This window comes from Heterocephalus glaber, unplaced genomic scaffold (genome assembly GCF_053883595.1).
Source record: "Heterocephalus glaber isolate CG9 unplaced genomic scaffold, H.glaber_assembly_v1.0 deba00001472, whole genome shotgun sequence".
Lineage (NCBI taxonomy): Eukaryota > Metazoa > Chordata > Mammalia > Rodentia > Bathyergidae > Heterocephalus > Heterocephalus glaber.
The window spans coordinates 92,605,237-92,619,909 of NW_028258315.1; the positions used below are offsets into that span (position 1 = coordinate 92,605,237).

Below are 14,673 nucleotides of genomic sequence, written 5' to 3' on the forward strand. Positions count from 1 at the left end.
TGTACAGGTTGCTTATATCCCCCTGGACTGTTTGGTTTTCTCTTTCTTGGTTCTGGTAACACAGTGGTCTGTTGCTTTCTAGGACAACTTGTAATGGGACTCAAAGGGGAAAGAGGATTTCCCGGGCCTCCAGGAAGATGTCTCTGTGGACCCTCTATGAATGTGAATAACCCTTCCTACAGCGAATCTGTGTATGGACCCAGTTCCCCAAGAGTTCCTGTGGTGAGGCTTTTCTTGGCAAAATCTGGGTGGCTGTCCATGAGGACCTCTCAGGACTTCGGAAAAACTTTTTAGTAAAACTTACTTTCTCAGGCCGGGATTTAGCTCAGTGGTTTCGCCGCCTGCTGCATAAGCTCAAGGACCCGAGTTCAATCCCCGGTACCAAAAAAAAACCCTTACTTTCTCCCATTACACTGGGCACACACTCATTATAGGAAATTGTAACAAAGAAATCAAAAGAAGGAAATCAGATTGTCCATTTGGTTATGGGTTCACTCTTCAGTATTGCCTTTTTTTTTTAAGGATAACTCATATGGTTCAGATTATATTGTATAAAAATGTTGTCTTTTAGTTATCTCTACTGAAATCCCATCATGTTTCAATACTCTGTATATATTTTTCTGAAGTTTTTATGATAGAAAATTTCAAATAAATATAAAAGAACAAATAATGAAACAAATCCCAGACACACTTCACCCAACTTTAATAACGATTAACTCGCATCTAATCCCATTTCCCTCTTTTCTCTTTATGCCTACTGTGTACTGCCTGTCCTCCCTGGGATTATTCTGAAGTAAATTATGGACATCAATTCATTAGAAACATCATTTAAATGGATACACACTCATTCATCCATCATGTAGCTTTGCCATGGTTTATTTAACCAGTACCCTGTTGTTGGATATTTATATGACCTGTCCAAGCTTTCACTGATATAAATAATACTGTAATGAACATCTTTGAGTATGATCGTTTTATTAAGAATCATTGCCATTGTTTCTTGGCCTTTTGGCTAAGATCAAGAGAAGAATCATTTCCAGATGTCAAGTTACTTAACCATGTAAATCTTGGGAAGATCTAAGACATCTAAACATGTTAAATCATGGCAGGTATTTTAATTTTATACTCAGACATTAGGAACTGGATTGAGAAGGGGTGGGGATCAAGATGCTCCTCCCCATTCAGAAGGAATGATACACTGTACTATGAAACCTGTCTCCTCGCTGTGAACCAGCCCAGCACAGAGATTCTATTTGCTCCTCCATTTTACCCTACCCACCCCTTGGAGATGTGTTTTCTGGAATCCTCACCAGTGTGTTCTCTGACAGATTTTTGTGGTCAGCAACCAGGAGGAGCTTGAGAGGCTGAACACCCAAAACGCCCTTGCCTTCCGCAGAGACCAGAGATCTTTGTACTTCAAGGACAGTCTTGGTTGGCTCCCCATCCAGGTACCCCAAGGGAGGCCCCTTACAACAGCCCCTACTCCCACTGCTCCCACCCAGGAAAGGGATTCATGCAAAAAAGAACAGGCAGGCCCTTCCCACTCCATCAGTCGGGCCTGAACAGAGCAGCGGCACTCTGCCTCCATGGAAGGGCTGAGCATCCTCCTACTGACTCTTTCTGAGTAGCTGTCCGTGTCCCCATCCCCACATAGAAGCTCCCCTCTGAGCCAAGGTCCCCAGTGGTCTCTACGTCACTGCAGTGCGAGACGCTGTGTTCATCAGAACCAACATTCTGGCGAGCATAGAACTCTGAGCGGGTGATGGGAAAGAAGCACCTTTCTACCCCCAGGAGGAAGCTAAGGCATGCCCCCCCCCCCGGCTAAGTCCCTCAGGCCCAGACCATCTGTCCCCAGTGCAGTGACCTCCCTGCCCTCCCGCTGCCCAGGCACGACGCCACCCAGGTTAACCTTGTGTGTCTCTTTGGCCAGTTGACCCCTTTCTACCCTGCGGATTACACCACAGACCAGCGTGGCACCTGTGGGGATGGGGTCCTGCAGCCAGGGGAGGAGTGTGACGACGGGAACCACGATGTGGGTGACAGCTGCATCAGTGAGTGAGGCCCGGCCTGGGAGGACCTGAGGCCTGAGCAGCCAGTGCTGCGGTCAGGGCACGCTCTGGACACCAGCTCAGGTGGTTTGGGGCCATGCTAGAGCCAGAGAGGGTGTGCCCCAGCTGCCCTGGTGACCTCCCTCCCCATTTCCAGCCAAAAATTAGCTCTTGCGCTGCCCGAGCGCACCAGCCAGTGAATGTCGAGGGTGTCGCCTCTCTGTGTCCAGAGAGGCCTGCCTTGCCCCTTTCCTTTTTCACAGCCCGGTTTTTTCCTTTTTTTCAGTACTGAGGATTAAACCCAGGGCCTTCGCATGGAGTTCAACCTCTAGCCATTTCTTATTCTTTATTTTGAGACAAGATCTCACTAAGGTGCTAAGTTGCTCAGGCTAGGCTTGAACTTGTGACCCTCCTGCCTCAGCCTCCATATCCTACTTCTTGACAAAACCCACTTTCCAAACTCAAAAGAAACGTAATGGGCTCTTGCCTTGCAGGACTGAAAGACAGCATGGGGAGGGGCTGCAAAAGAGAATCCAGACTCGCTCCCTGGGCCACACAGGACAGTTTGATTTTTTTTTTTTTAATCAAGTGACAAAAGCATGAGGTGAGGTAGAAAAGCATGGTTTTCCAAGTCAGAACGGAGTGTGAACATAGGCTGTGGTTGCCGCCAGGCTGAGAGGAAACCGCTTGCAGCCCTTAGTCTCAGTGTCCTCAGCTGTGAGAAGGACCTGGTGGTGCCGACCACTCAGGTCTTGCGAGATTCTGGTCATCTGCCCATGGTGAGGGCTCAAGAGGTGCTGGGTGAATCCACCTCTGACTTGGTTTCCCAGAGTCAGCACCGGCTTGTGACCTTGCCCTCGAGCAGCTCAGGGGAAGGTGGACAGAGCAGAGATGAGGCTGTGGCGGGCGCATGCAGTGGGGGAGTTGGGTACAGAGGGGCACAGGTGCTGCCCGCCGCGCTCAGTGGAGCTGCACTGTCCCCCAGTGACCCCTGGGATGCCAGGATGCCAACCCTTGGCTGCTGCCTTTGCCTGGGCTCCCTTCCCCTCCAGCCCGTGAGCAGACTCTCAAGTAGGAGCTCACAAGTAGGAAGGAACTAGTTAGGGTCTCTATGCCCTAAAAATGGGGGGGTAATCTTCCCTGGGTGAGAATAGGGGTCTTTGTGGAAGATCATGTCGGTCCCGGGGATACGGGCTGGGCCCACGACTGTTACCACCCTCTGGTGGCAGGCAGAAGTCACCATGCCCCTTGGCGCCAGATTCCCCAGGCTCCTACCTCTCACTTCGAAGGAACTCACAGCTGTCCTGTGAGGCCCGGACAGGATCCCTGTCCCACGTTCGCAGCCCCAGTCCCTGGCTAGTGAATGACGAGGTGGCTGGAGTCCCAGTCTCCTTACTCTTGTTTTGGTGGGAGACTTCAGGTCTGCAGAACAGACCCGGGGGTATCTGAAGCTTATACAGGTCAGTTCTCAAGGGGTGGGGTGCTCTGGGAAATCCTTTGGACTGCAAGGCTGAGGCAAGCCCGTGCCACCCTGCCCTTCTCCGAGTGCCCTTCCTTGTACTTCCCAGACTGTCATCGGGCCTACTGTGGAGACGGCCACCGGCATGAGGGTGTGGAGGACTGTGATGGCTCTGACTTTGGCTACCTGACATGCGAGACCTATCTACCTGGGTAAGGAGGGCATCGTGCAACGCTATGACTTCCATCCTTCGCTTCCTCTGCCCCTTTCCCTCCCAAATCTTTTTGAGTGTCTCTCACATTCCTGGTACTTTCTTTTTTTTGGTACCAGGGATCAAACTCAGAACCTTGCGCTTGGCGAGGCAGGCACGATGCCACTGAGCTAAATCCCCGGCGCCTTCCTGGTACTTTCTAGACACCAAGGTAGGGTGAAAAGTAACACAGCACATCATCCCTGCTCACGAAGAACTTTCTGCTCAATCCCTGTGTGTCCTCTCAATTGGAGCAGGTTCCCCTGAGGCTGAGCTGCGGCAGACACAGCTACCAGCTGTGTCCTGAGGAGCAGCAAAACTCCAAGTCAGCTAGCTGGTAATCCCAGTGGTTACTATGGCCACCTCTGTCTCCTGGCTGTGGTCTGGGAGGGAAGCCCCATGGAGGGGAGTGGTCAGAGCATTCCAAAGAATCTGTGTCTGCACAACCTCAATCCCTTGGAATGCCCTTCCCACCCCTCAGCCAGGCCTGTGGCCGTGAGTGAGATCAGAAGCACGAATATCCGAATATCCGGTTCTGCTGGCTCATGATCCTCCCGTGAAAATATTCCCTTCAAGGACTGACTCCTGTAGTTGTTTCTAAGAATCCTTAAGGGATTGTCACATTGCTCAGGACAAGCGTGCTAGTGTCCTCACCTCCCTGTTGACATCTCCCAAGCCATGGGCACTGGGCCCATGAGGTGCTGACTCCAAGTCTAGAATGTTGTCTTCTGGTATAAACAGGCTCTGTGTCCTCCTCACCCTCACAGAGCCAGGGTTGTAGAACATCCTAGGAAAAACAGGAAAACCACCACCTCCCACTCCATGTCCTGCTCTTCCCTGAGACTCCAAGCAGATCCGCTGGCCTCTTAGATCTCTAAGCCCTGTCAGGCTCTCAGCAGGGCTGGGGAACAGACACCAGGCCTGTCTCTGTCGCCTCCATTTTCTCTTCCAAGGCAATCTTCTCACCATCTGCCCTCCAAACCAATATGAGCATACCCAACCCGGCTGGGGGAATTACACACCTGTAGTCACCAAGCCCCCAAGCCTGTGCAGGCTTGGCCCAGACCCCAGTTACACATGTGTGTCTGTGTGCACTGCCCCTCCCTGAGGTCCAGAAGGCTCCTAACAGCAACGGCCAGAGTCAGCAGGGCTGAGCTGCTTGATGGCTTCATGGAGGCGATTGAGTATAGACAGTTAGACACAAAGTACAGATTTCAGTAGGGCCCAGGGCTTATACACTGGCTCACTGTGATCAGTAAAGGCCCAGAAGCCTCGGAGAGATGCTTGTGAATGAGTGTATTGTGTATAAAACTCTGTCTCAGGATTATCATATGGGTTTACAGAGGTATAGAGTGCACTGTCCAATATGGCAGCCCTGCTAGATGTCATTATTCAAATTCAAAATGATTAGAGTTGAATTTTAGGGTCAGCCGTGCAGTCTCAGCAGCCATATTTCAAGTGCTCAATAGCCACATCTGGTCAGTGCCGCCATTTTGGGCTGCACAGATACACAACCTTTGTACCATCACACACACTCTCATGGGCAGTTCTGGTAACCCTTCAGGCCTTGAGAAGGGAGGATTGTCTCATAAATGCTGAGTTAAGAGCACAGCTAATGGCTCCTTCCATCCTAGTCCCTCAGTTTGGGCTCAAGGCAAAAATCCCCAGGGCCTGACTTAACTCCCCTGGGCTCCACACTCCAAAGGAGAATGAGGAAACTTCACAGAGCCCTTGGTCCTCAGTGAGATGGCAGCAATCGCTGCTGTTTGATGCAATCTGACGGTCACCAGAGGTGGCCTTTTAGAATGTGGCCTTGCCCTCAGAGCTAGGCACAAGCTCTCCTGCCTACTGCCCACGTCTTCCCTGACCCTCATCTTTGCTCCCTCAGGTCCTATGGAGACCTGCAGTGCACCCAGTACTGCTACATCGACTCCACACCCTGCCGCTACTTCACATGAGGATGTAAGGAGCAAGTAGTGTAACTGGCAGCCACTTCCCGCCTTCATCAAGCTGCCCTTGCATTTTCCTGGGTCAGTGTCCATCCACCAACCTTTGTGTGACAAAAAATGAGGACAAATTCTTGCTGCTAAAACATGCTCTTGACAGTCTGACTGGAAGAATTTAGGACTACTCTATCCTGTCTTAATCCAAAGTACCAGAAAACCTTCCACACGCCCACCCTAGGAACTAACTGTTCCCTATCTACCATCTGGCCAAATGTCCTTTTCTTCAGGAATGTCACTCGCACAGGCCGTGGACTGGCTTTACACTGTTACAGACACATCTTGAGGGCTGTTTTCATTTGCTCCAGTCTCACCAGAAAGTCTGGGGTATAGACTTCTCTGCCCGAGGAACCTCCAGACACGGCCATTCTCACCAGAGCAGCTCGCTCTCAGGGCTCTCCGGGCCTGAAGACCACAAAGCAGGGAAGTGGACACATTCTTCAGCATGCCTTACAGCTCCGGACCTGCTGAGGGACTTCAACTGGCCAGAGCCCTGCCAAGCCTCATGTGGATGCCGCTCCCCCAGGAAGAGACCCAACTGTGAAAAGTACTGAGAAAGCCACAAGACCCACGCTCACCCAGGTAGAGGATGGAGGCACTGCTGGCATGCATGCCGTGTGAACAATGGCAGAGCAGTGGCCACCCTCTCTTGACACTTAGCAAAGGGACAACTCTTGTAGTTTCCAAAACCCTGGCACCATCTTGACTTTACCGCTCTCTGTGCACTTTGACCGCTGTCTGGCAAGGTCAAAGTCTCACTGTGACCTCACGCCCACTTCCTGTTCAGAGGACTCACTCCACAAGCCCACACCAGGTGGGCATGGGTGTCTCCTTGTCCTTAGGGAGATGCGGTCTGGTTTTCACCGTTCAGGGCCCCACTGCTGAGCATATTCTCACAGAGACTGTTTCTGTCCTGAGCCCCATCTCCTTGCTACTTGCTGACTCCTGCCAGTGCCCTGTGACCCCTCTGTGTCTGTGTCTTACACACCCTTGTCCTCACAGCTGTGTGCCTGAGCTCTTCCCTTTCCTACAAATCATTAGTCTTGCACGTCTGTGAGCTGCCTTCCATCACTGCCTTTCCTGACTGAGGCTTGGCTTTATTTTGGAATGACATCTCCAGGATTTTCCCACTCTTTACCAGATGGGGGACCTCCACCCCACTCCTGGCTTTGTACAAAGCTATCCAATGAGCCTGAGTCTTGGGGACTCAGCAGGCAGAAGCTTCTGGTGCAGTGGCCCATCTAGGGTGACCTGCAGGTGAACCTTGTCTCTCAGAGGTCACATCAGCCTAAGGGTGGTGTCTTGAGAGGTAGGTCCATTGGTCAAACAGTTCCCTTGGCCTCTGGGCAACATCCTGGGGAGATGATGCTTCCATGCCACTTCCACCACCCTGCTGGGACTTCTGCATGGGAATCAAGAAATAAAGGCAGTTCCTCACTGGCTGTCTCTTCTTTGGGGACTTGGGGCCAGTAGTTCAGTGTTGCTGGACAGAGAGGAGACTGAATTCAGTTCTGCTTCCTAGGTTCTAGAATGTGAAAGCATTCCAACTCCCTCAGGAACAAAGGAAGGAAGGGAGATAAAGAGAGATACTTGCCCAGTCTTGCTAGCCTAGTCCTTCCCCTAACCTGGTGTTAAGACCTTGTTTAGTTTGGGATGGAGATCTCTTAGTACCCTTAGACATGGCCAAGAGGAGCCCACACCTTGAGGGGCAACACTCTGGTCCTCCTTGGGCCTGACCCTCCCCAAGGCTGAGCAGTCTGGGGCCAAGGTGAAACGCCTCCTGGGTTTGCACACCTCTCTCTTAGAGCATGACTCCAGGTCCCCAGAAAACCAGTTCCCCAGCCAAGATGTCCTGAGACTGCTTCCAAGGCCCACACAGCCCTCTTCCCCATGTCTGTCCTCGTGAGTGTAACCTGCGTGCATCTCTGAGCCTGAGGGGCAACCAGAGAAACACTGTCTAAGCAATACAGGAGGAGCTCAGACATAGCACAGGCACACATGAGGCCCCTCCCTGTGTGGGATGAGCCCAGGGGTTAAAAAAAGAAATGGGTCTGCTGCCACAGGGGATCTAAATCTTTGTGGGATCTAAATATGTCCTTACAGATGCCTGGCCCTCTGGTCTGTATGAAAGTGTATTTGTCGAGATAAGTAAATAGATCCTATTTAAAGAATAGCTTGTTAATGTGATTCTAACTTAAATAGGCATTTGGAAGGTAAGTGTCTGTCTGTGATCTTCCCTGGACCCCACCGTGTCGGAGGAGGGCCTGACTCTTGGCCCAGGACATGAAAGGGTTCACAGTTACATGCTTAGAGAATATACCCAATAACAGCAGCTCTGCCCCATCAGGGTTTCGAAGTGGAGAAGTGAGATCGGGGCGAGCAGGTGGCACTCCCACCCCTGCCTTCCTGAAGTGCTGACCCCTGGTGCGGGCAGCGTTTCCCCTGAACAGAGGCGGGGGCACTGCCTGGGCTAGGCAGGCGCAGAATAGACATCCAGGTGCTCACCTGTGCCAGGAAACTGCTTCCTGAGACAACGTCTGGCCGGCTGGAAGAGGAGGCGGTACGCTGTGAAGGGCAGAAGGTATAACTGGGAGTGCAGGTACCATGGTTCATCACTTCTCGGAGCCGAAAGAGACTTTACACAAGGACTGTACGTTCTTCCCACTCTAAGAGCTCACAGGTATGGGCTCTGCCCTCTGGCTCTGGTGGGTACTCCTTAGGAAGTGATGAGTTTCTGCAGCTGCTCCTGAGGCGATTCATAAGGAGTGGTAGAGAATATGACAGGGTTTCAGAGATGCAGCTAGTCACCGGTGAGGCTATGCCGGTCTAGATACCACCATGGGGTGATATGTGTTGGCTCACAGAACTTAAAAGCCCAGTAGTGGGTGGAGGTCAGGCATGGATCAATCAGGGGCCCGCTTCACTGCTCTGCTCTCAGGTCTATTTGCATCTCTCTCTTCTGTTAGTTTGATCCTTAGGGAGGTTATGAGCTGACCGATGCAGTTTCAAGTTTATATCTGTACCCCTACCCTGCAATATCCAGAGGAAGAGAGACTATCTATTCCATTGGCTCTCAAGAAATTCTTTTCCAGAAGCTCCCCAGTGAATCTTGGCTTTTTTTGATCACATGTCTATTCCAGAATTGGCAGAGGAATAGTATCTGTGGATTGAATTAAAGCTGGTTATAATATTACTCCTAGTCTATCCCTTGGGGACTCTCAGAAGCACAGAGACTTCGTGGGGAAGAAGAGGTTGCTGGCCTGAGCCCTGAGGAGCAGGAGTGGGGGGTGGCCGCTAAGCACACACGGTATCCATCACAGTAACTGCCTCTGGCTTGGCTTCTCCTTTTGGCAGAAGTAGGTGCTGAGCAACATGAGGTAAACATCTAAGAAGACTGCTCACATCAGAAAGTTCTTGATTCTGAAAGGTCCACTCAAGAGAGGCTGATTTTCACAGGGTTCTGTAGGTCAAGAAAAATATGGTATAGTTTGTGAAAAAAGCAGAATATGGTACTGGATTCCCACTTCTGGATTTGAAGCCCAGCTCCCTTACTAATTCAGTGTTTAATTGTCCTACATAATTTATTTAAATTCTCTGGGTCTCTGCTTTCTCATCTATAAACTGGGAATAATGTTACCTTATTCCAAGGTTGTAGTGAATTTTAGTGACACTATGGTTAAAATTTTTGATGCCAAGAAACCATTTAGGATGTGCTGGATTTTATCTGAGTCATTGTAACTAGTAGCTCAGCCAAATCAGTTACTTCCTTGGAGAACCAGGGTTTTTTGGGGTTTTTTTGGTGCCGGGGATCGAACTTGGGACCTTGCGCTTGCGAGGCAGGTGCTGGAACCACTGAGCTAAATCCCCGGCCACCAGGGGCTTTTTCTTTCCTCTTTGAGAATGGTGACATGAGCTCACTTTCGACAATAGTTTGGATCACAATCCTCTTGCAAAGAAGTAAAAAGGAGCAGTGGCTCTCACACCCTCTACACATTTGCCCATGTGATGCTTGTCACCGGAGAGAAACATCCCCACAGACCAATGTGTAGTAAGGAGACCAAACAGCAAAGGAACAATGGACATCTATTTCATCAAGCCAAGAAGTCCAAGACTGCGTTGGGGTTTGGGAAAGGATAGAGTTTAGGAAGGATGTGAAGGCAACAGTGATACAGTAGGCTCAAAGCACATGAGGAGGGCTGGGGATTTAGCTCAGAGGTTCCAGCGCCTGTCTCTCAAGCACAAGGTCCTGAGTTCGATCCCCAGTACCAAAAACAAAAAACAAAGGGCATGAAGAGAGGGGCTGACATCAGACCTAGGATGTGAATCCTTGGAGACTTGCAGATGTAGAACGTTGTGCCTCCAAACCCCTATCAGAGGTTCTTCATCCAGGCTGGAAATTGAAACTACTCTGTGTCAGAGTGACTCTTGAGGCTCAGATCCTCCAGGCAAGAATAGAATTTTTCATTTTTACTCATAGGGTTTCAAACTGCAAAGTTTTAATAGCCTATAATTTTAGCCACAAAGTTTTGCAGAGATTTTTTTTCAGGTGATAAGAATAAAAATGTTAAGCTGCAGTGTCACTGGGAAGGAAACACTAGTTAAAGAAGTGATTATGATAGTTTACAACTGCAACGAAAACCACAAGGACTCAGGGCTGACTGACTTTCTCAGTCTGGGCTGATTTGTTTAGTGCTTTCCTTACTGAACTGGTTTGATGCTTTCACCAGTAACAGAAGCCCAAGCTCTGCTCAACTGACACCCAGGGACCCAGCAGAGGACTGAGATTCTCTTGGCCACCCCAGGACTCTCACTATCTGCCTACAAAGTTAAGTGACAAATGTGTAAATAAAGTAAGGTGTTTGCAGGAAGCTTGGTACCTAGTACTTGGGAACCATGTCTGAGAAAGTGATAGGGCAGAGTTTCTCAGTAGTTTTCTGGGACAAACAGTTCATCCATCACCCTAATATGGACTCAGAGAGCACATGGGGCCAAATTGCTGGAGTTATCTCCAAACGTATTGTAATTAATGAGCCAACGTCTGCCCCGGTAGGCTTTCCTGGAATTGTCTGGCCTCATCCCTCCCCCATAATGGAGTGAGCCAATTTAAACTTTCAACGAAGCCGAGTTCTTCCCCTTGTGTGGTAACAATCAGCTCCTAGGTCCCCACTTGGCCCTTCACTAAAGAGACTGTTACATTCAGCTCACCTTTGCCACTTGGGTCTTGAGGTTCCAAGAGCATGGTTTTTTCTCCTGCACTTTCTTTTGTAATCATTCGGAGAGTTTCAAGTCAGGTAAGAGTGATGGAATAAGCCCCCACCACCACCACCTCAGAAACAGAGAAGAAAGGTCACATTGCCTCCATCTGAGGGGCTTGCTTTCTGGGGTCTTCCCTGACTTCGTTTCAGTATCAGACAATTCTCCAAAAAACCCCACAATCTTCTTAAAGCAAGAAGTTAGCTATTTCTCCTGCCCACCGCCACCCCCCACTTACTCCCTTTATAAAAATGAAAGGGGGCCACATATGATTCTAATATCTTCCCACAGAAACACTAGTTTCTCAAGACAATTTCAGTCGGAGTTATTGTGGTCCCTGTAATTTCTTCCAGGATTTAGTCTTTGGTGTTCCATAAATAGTACCATACTCCACCACCCTGCCCCAGGCTATGTCCAGACCTTCCTCACCTGGAATGATGTGATGAAGGCAGTCATCACAACAGGTCATCACTTGAGGCTCATTAAGGGGGACTGTTCTATCCTGGGGCAATGGTACTCAAGCTTTAGGGTTAATCAGAATCTCCTGGAGGGCTTGTCCTTTCTCTGGCCTTCACCCCAGGGCTTTTTGTTCCCAGTAGATCTGATGTGGGCCTAGCAATTTGTATTTCTGATTCCCCCAAAATGCTCATACTGCTGGATCCAGGACCACATTTTAAGAGCCACTGCTATGGGGGAGATGGCTCATCTGAGAATAGTGACAGATTTGACAGAAAGAACATAAGTGGGGCTTTGGGTGGCTTTTGATAGCCTTCCATTAGGGCAATGGAATCTATCCCAAGCCCTTGAATCTAGGTGGGCTTTTGATACATTTGGCCAATAGAATATTGTGGATGTGATTCCCAGTATGTGGCTTCCCAGGCTATGTCATAACAGGCAGTGCAGCTTCTCAGAACACTCATCCTAGAGAAGGCAGCCATCACGAAAGAAGGCCGACAACCCTGAGACAACCATGCTAGAGAGCCTGGGTCCATCAGCCCTGTGGCTGATGGTCCCAGATGAGCCTATTTCTAACCATCCACACCCAGGTGCCAGCATGTAAATGAAGCCAACTTGCACCCTTCGGTTTAGCTTATCTGCCAGCTGAGTGCCAGATTAGCTTCAGTTACAACCTTAAGGAGCAGTTGCCTCTCCAAGCTTGGTCCCAATTCCTAAACAACAGATTCCATGAGAAAAGATGGTTGTTTTAACCTGCTAAGTTTTGGAGTAGCTGGTTACTCAGCAATAGATAACTGCTTCTAGAAATAAGCGGGGAGGTGGGCCGGCGGGGGGGGGTGGGGGGGGACGACACAAACTTCTGCACACACAGTAAGTAGAGGGAAGGGTCAAGCCAAGAGGAGCTCTATTGCTTGCATTTGGCGCCCTCTGCAGGAACCAGGAGTAGAAATCTGTCTTTCTAACTTCTGGGCAGCAAAAAATGCCAGAACTCTAAGTGACCTTAGAGATCATACTGCCCAGCCTTATCAACTATGGAGAAGACACACAGTGTGTAGATATAGCAGATTGACTGCATTAACAGCCTCAATTCTTCCCACCTCCTGATGTTCACACCCTTTCCAATGTACACTTGGAACTTATCCCATCAATAGGTGAAGTGTCTTTCCCTACTCATTAATTCTGAGCTTTGGTCTGAGCTTGCTTTAGGCAATGACATGTTAACAATTGTGACAGAAGCACTTGGTGTTTCCTCTCTCACCTCTGCCTTTGCCACGACAACATGTCTGGCCTGGATTCCTGGAGGATAAGACATGTGGAGCAAGGGCTGAGTTGTTCCAATCATGCTGGCCAACGCTGTCCCAGATCAGCTAACCTCTGACTGCCAGCCATACCAGACAGAATTTAGCTAAACCTAATCTAAATTGGCACTCTGCAGATCTCTGAGCAAAACAAATGTTTCTTGTTTTGAACCACTGAGGTGGTTTCATACAAACCGTAATAGTGGCAATGGTTAGTTGAAGATAAAACTCCCCTAGATGATGAATATACATCACCACTTTCCTACTGAGACGGTTCAGGTCTCACTGTTTCCACCTGAGAGCATGGGTACCATTTGCAGAAGTGGCAGAAGGTCCTGTAATTTTACTCAATCTAAATTTATTGAGCACCCGTTAGAGACACCAGAGAGAATTAAAAAGGAATGTGAGCACCGTCCACCTAGCTGTTTGCAGCCCAGCAGGGACTCAAGAGCTCATGTACACATTATGTAATGTTTAAATCAGATTAAACGTATTATGTTTTGGTACCGGGGATTGAACTCGGGTCCTTGAGCTTGCAAGGCAAGCGGCGGAAGCACTGAGCTAAATCCCCGGCCCCAGGTTAAACATATTTCTCAATATTTATTATTTCTTTGTGGTGAAAATTTTCCAAATCCTTTCTTCTAGCTTTTTGAAGCATGTACATAGCTGTTACCTATACTGATTTCCATAATGGCTGCACTAACATTCCTGTGAGCATTGTGCAGAGGTCCTCCTTTCTCCACATCCTTTCCAGCATTTGTTTTGGTTTGGTTTTGTTGCAGTTACCGGGTTGAACCTAGGGCCTTCTGTACGCGAGGCAGGTGCTCTATCACTGAGTTGTGTCCCCCAGTCTTTTTTGTTTTGTTTTTGAGACGGAGTCTAGGTAAGTTTCCCAGGTTGTCCTTGAACTCATGATCCACCTGCTTCAGCCTCCTGAGTAGCTGAGATTCCAGGCATGTGCCACCTCACCCAGCTAACTTGTTATCTTTAATATGTCTGATGTAATAGCCATTCTTTCTGGCATGAGGTAGTTTCTATGGTTTTGATTTCTGTTTCCCTCATGATTAGTGAATGTGTTGGCCAGGTGTATGTCTTCCTTTGAGAAATGTCTATTTGTATCTATTGCCCATTTTAAAATCAGTTCTTGACTTTTTTTTTAGTCCCTTGTATATTCTGAATACAAACCCCTTGTCAGATGTATACATTGTAAATGTTTTCTCCCATTCTGTAAGCTGTCTCTGCACTGCTGATTGCTTCCTTTGCTTTCCAGAAGCTTTCACCTTTATGTACAGTAAGTCCCGAATTTATGAACATTCGAGTTGGGAACTTTCACAGATACAAACGGACCTTGAGTTACAAACATTTGTAGATGCAAATTATGGAAATAGCTCACGTCTGCCAGACATGTGTTGTCACAGTTGTGCTGTGTGCTTATTGTACAGTATGACAGTGTACAGGAGTACAGTACAGTCGGGGACTTAGTGTAGTTTTGTGTGTTTTTGTTTTTTATGCTTTACATTGTATATATGTGTCAAAGGCGTGTAAGACTCACTTTGTGGGACTTATTAACAAATCGGACTTTTGAACGTTCTCCCGGAACAGAACTCATTCATAAATCAGGGACTTATTGTCATCCTATTTGTTTATTTTTGGTTTCCTTTCCCATGTCCAAAAGTTCCTCATCCATTCCAATGTCCTAAATCAATTCCTCTATGTTTTCTTCCAATAGTTTCAGACCTTACATTCAAGTCTTAATCCATTTTGAGTTGGTCTTTGTAACTGGTGAGAGATAGGGGTCTGGGTTCAGTCTTTTATATGGATATCCAATTTTCCCAATACCATTTATTGAAAAGACTGAAGAGGTCTTTCAGTGCATGTTCTTAACACCTTTATTGAAAATCAATAA

At 48.6% G+C, this 14,673-nt stretch overlaps 1 protein-coding gene and 1 long non-coding RNA gene across 13 annotated transcripts in view; one reads left to right on the forward strand and one right to left on the reverse strand.

Moving 5' to 3' along the window:
- The window catches only part of Colq (collagen like tail subunit of asymmetric acetylcholinesterase), a 75,837-nt gene extending 68,640 nt beyond the window's left edge, over positions 1-7,197 (forward strand). For 11 of the 12 annotated variants that reach the window (XM_087182484.1, XM_013065415.3, XM_004864403.4 and 8 more), the window contains 5 exons: positions 83-222; positions 1,329-1,448; positions 1,931-2,051; positions 3,617-3,719; positions 5,646-7,197. In XM_087182484.1, coding sequence (XP_087038610.1) covers positions 83-222; positions 1,329-1,448; positions 1,931-2,051; positions 3,617-3,719; positions 5,646-5,715 — 554 coding nt within the window. In that variant the 3' untranslated portion in view covers positions 5,716-7,197. The remainder of the gene's footprint in view (positions 1-82; positions 223-1,328; positions 1,449-1,930; positions 2,052-3,616; positions 3,720-5,645) is intronic. The other variant, XM_087182481.1, reaches the window with a different exon arrangement.
- On the reverse strand, positions 7,062-9,640 carry LOC110345705 (uncharacterized). Its single transcript, XR_002389235.2, has 3 exons — positions 9,398-9,640; positions 8,266-9,220; positions 7,062-7,243 (listed from the first exon to the last, which is right to left on the reverse strand). It is a non-coding gene; the product is annotated as an uncharacterized LOC110345705 (long non-coding RNA).
- Between the last annotated feature and the right edge of the window lie 5,033 nt (positions 9,641-14,673).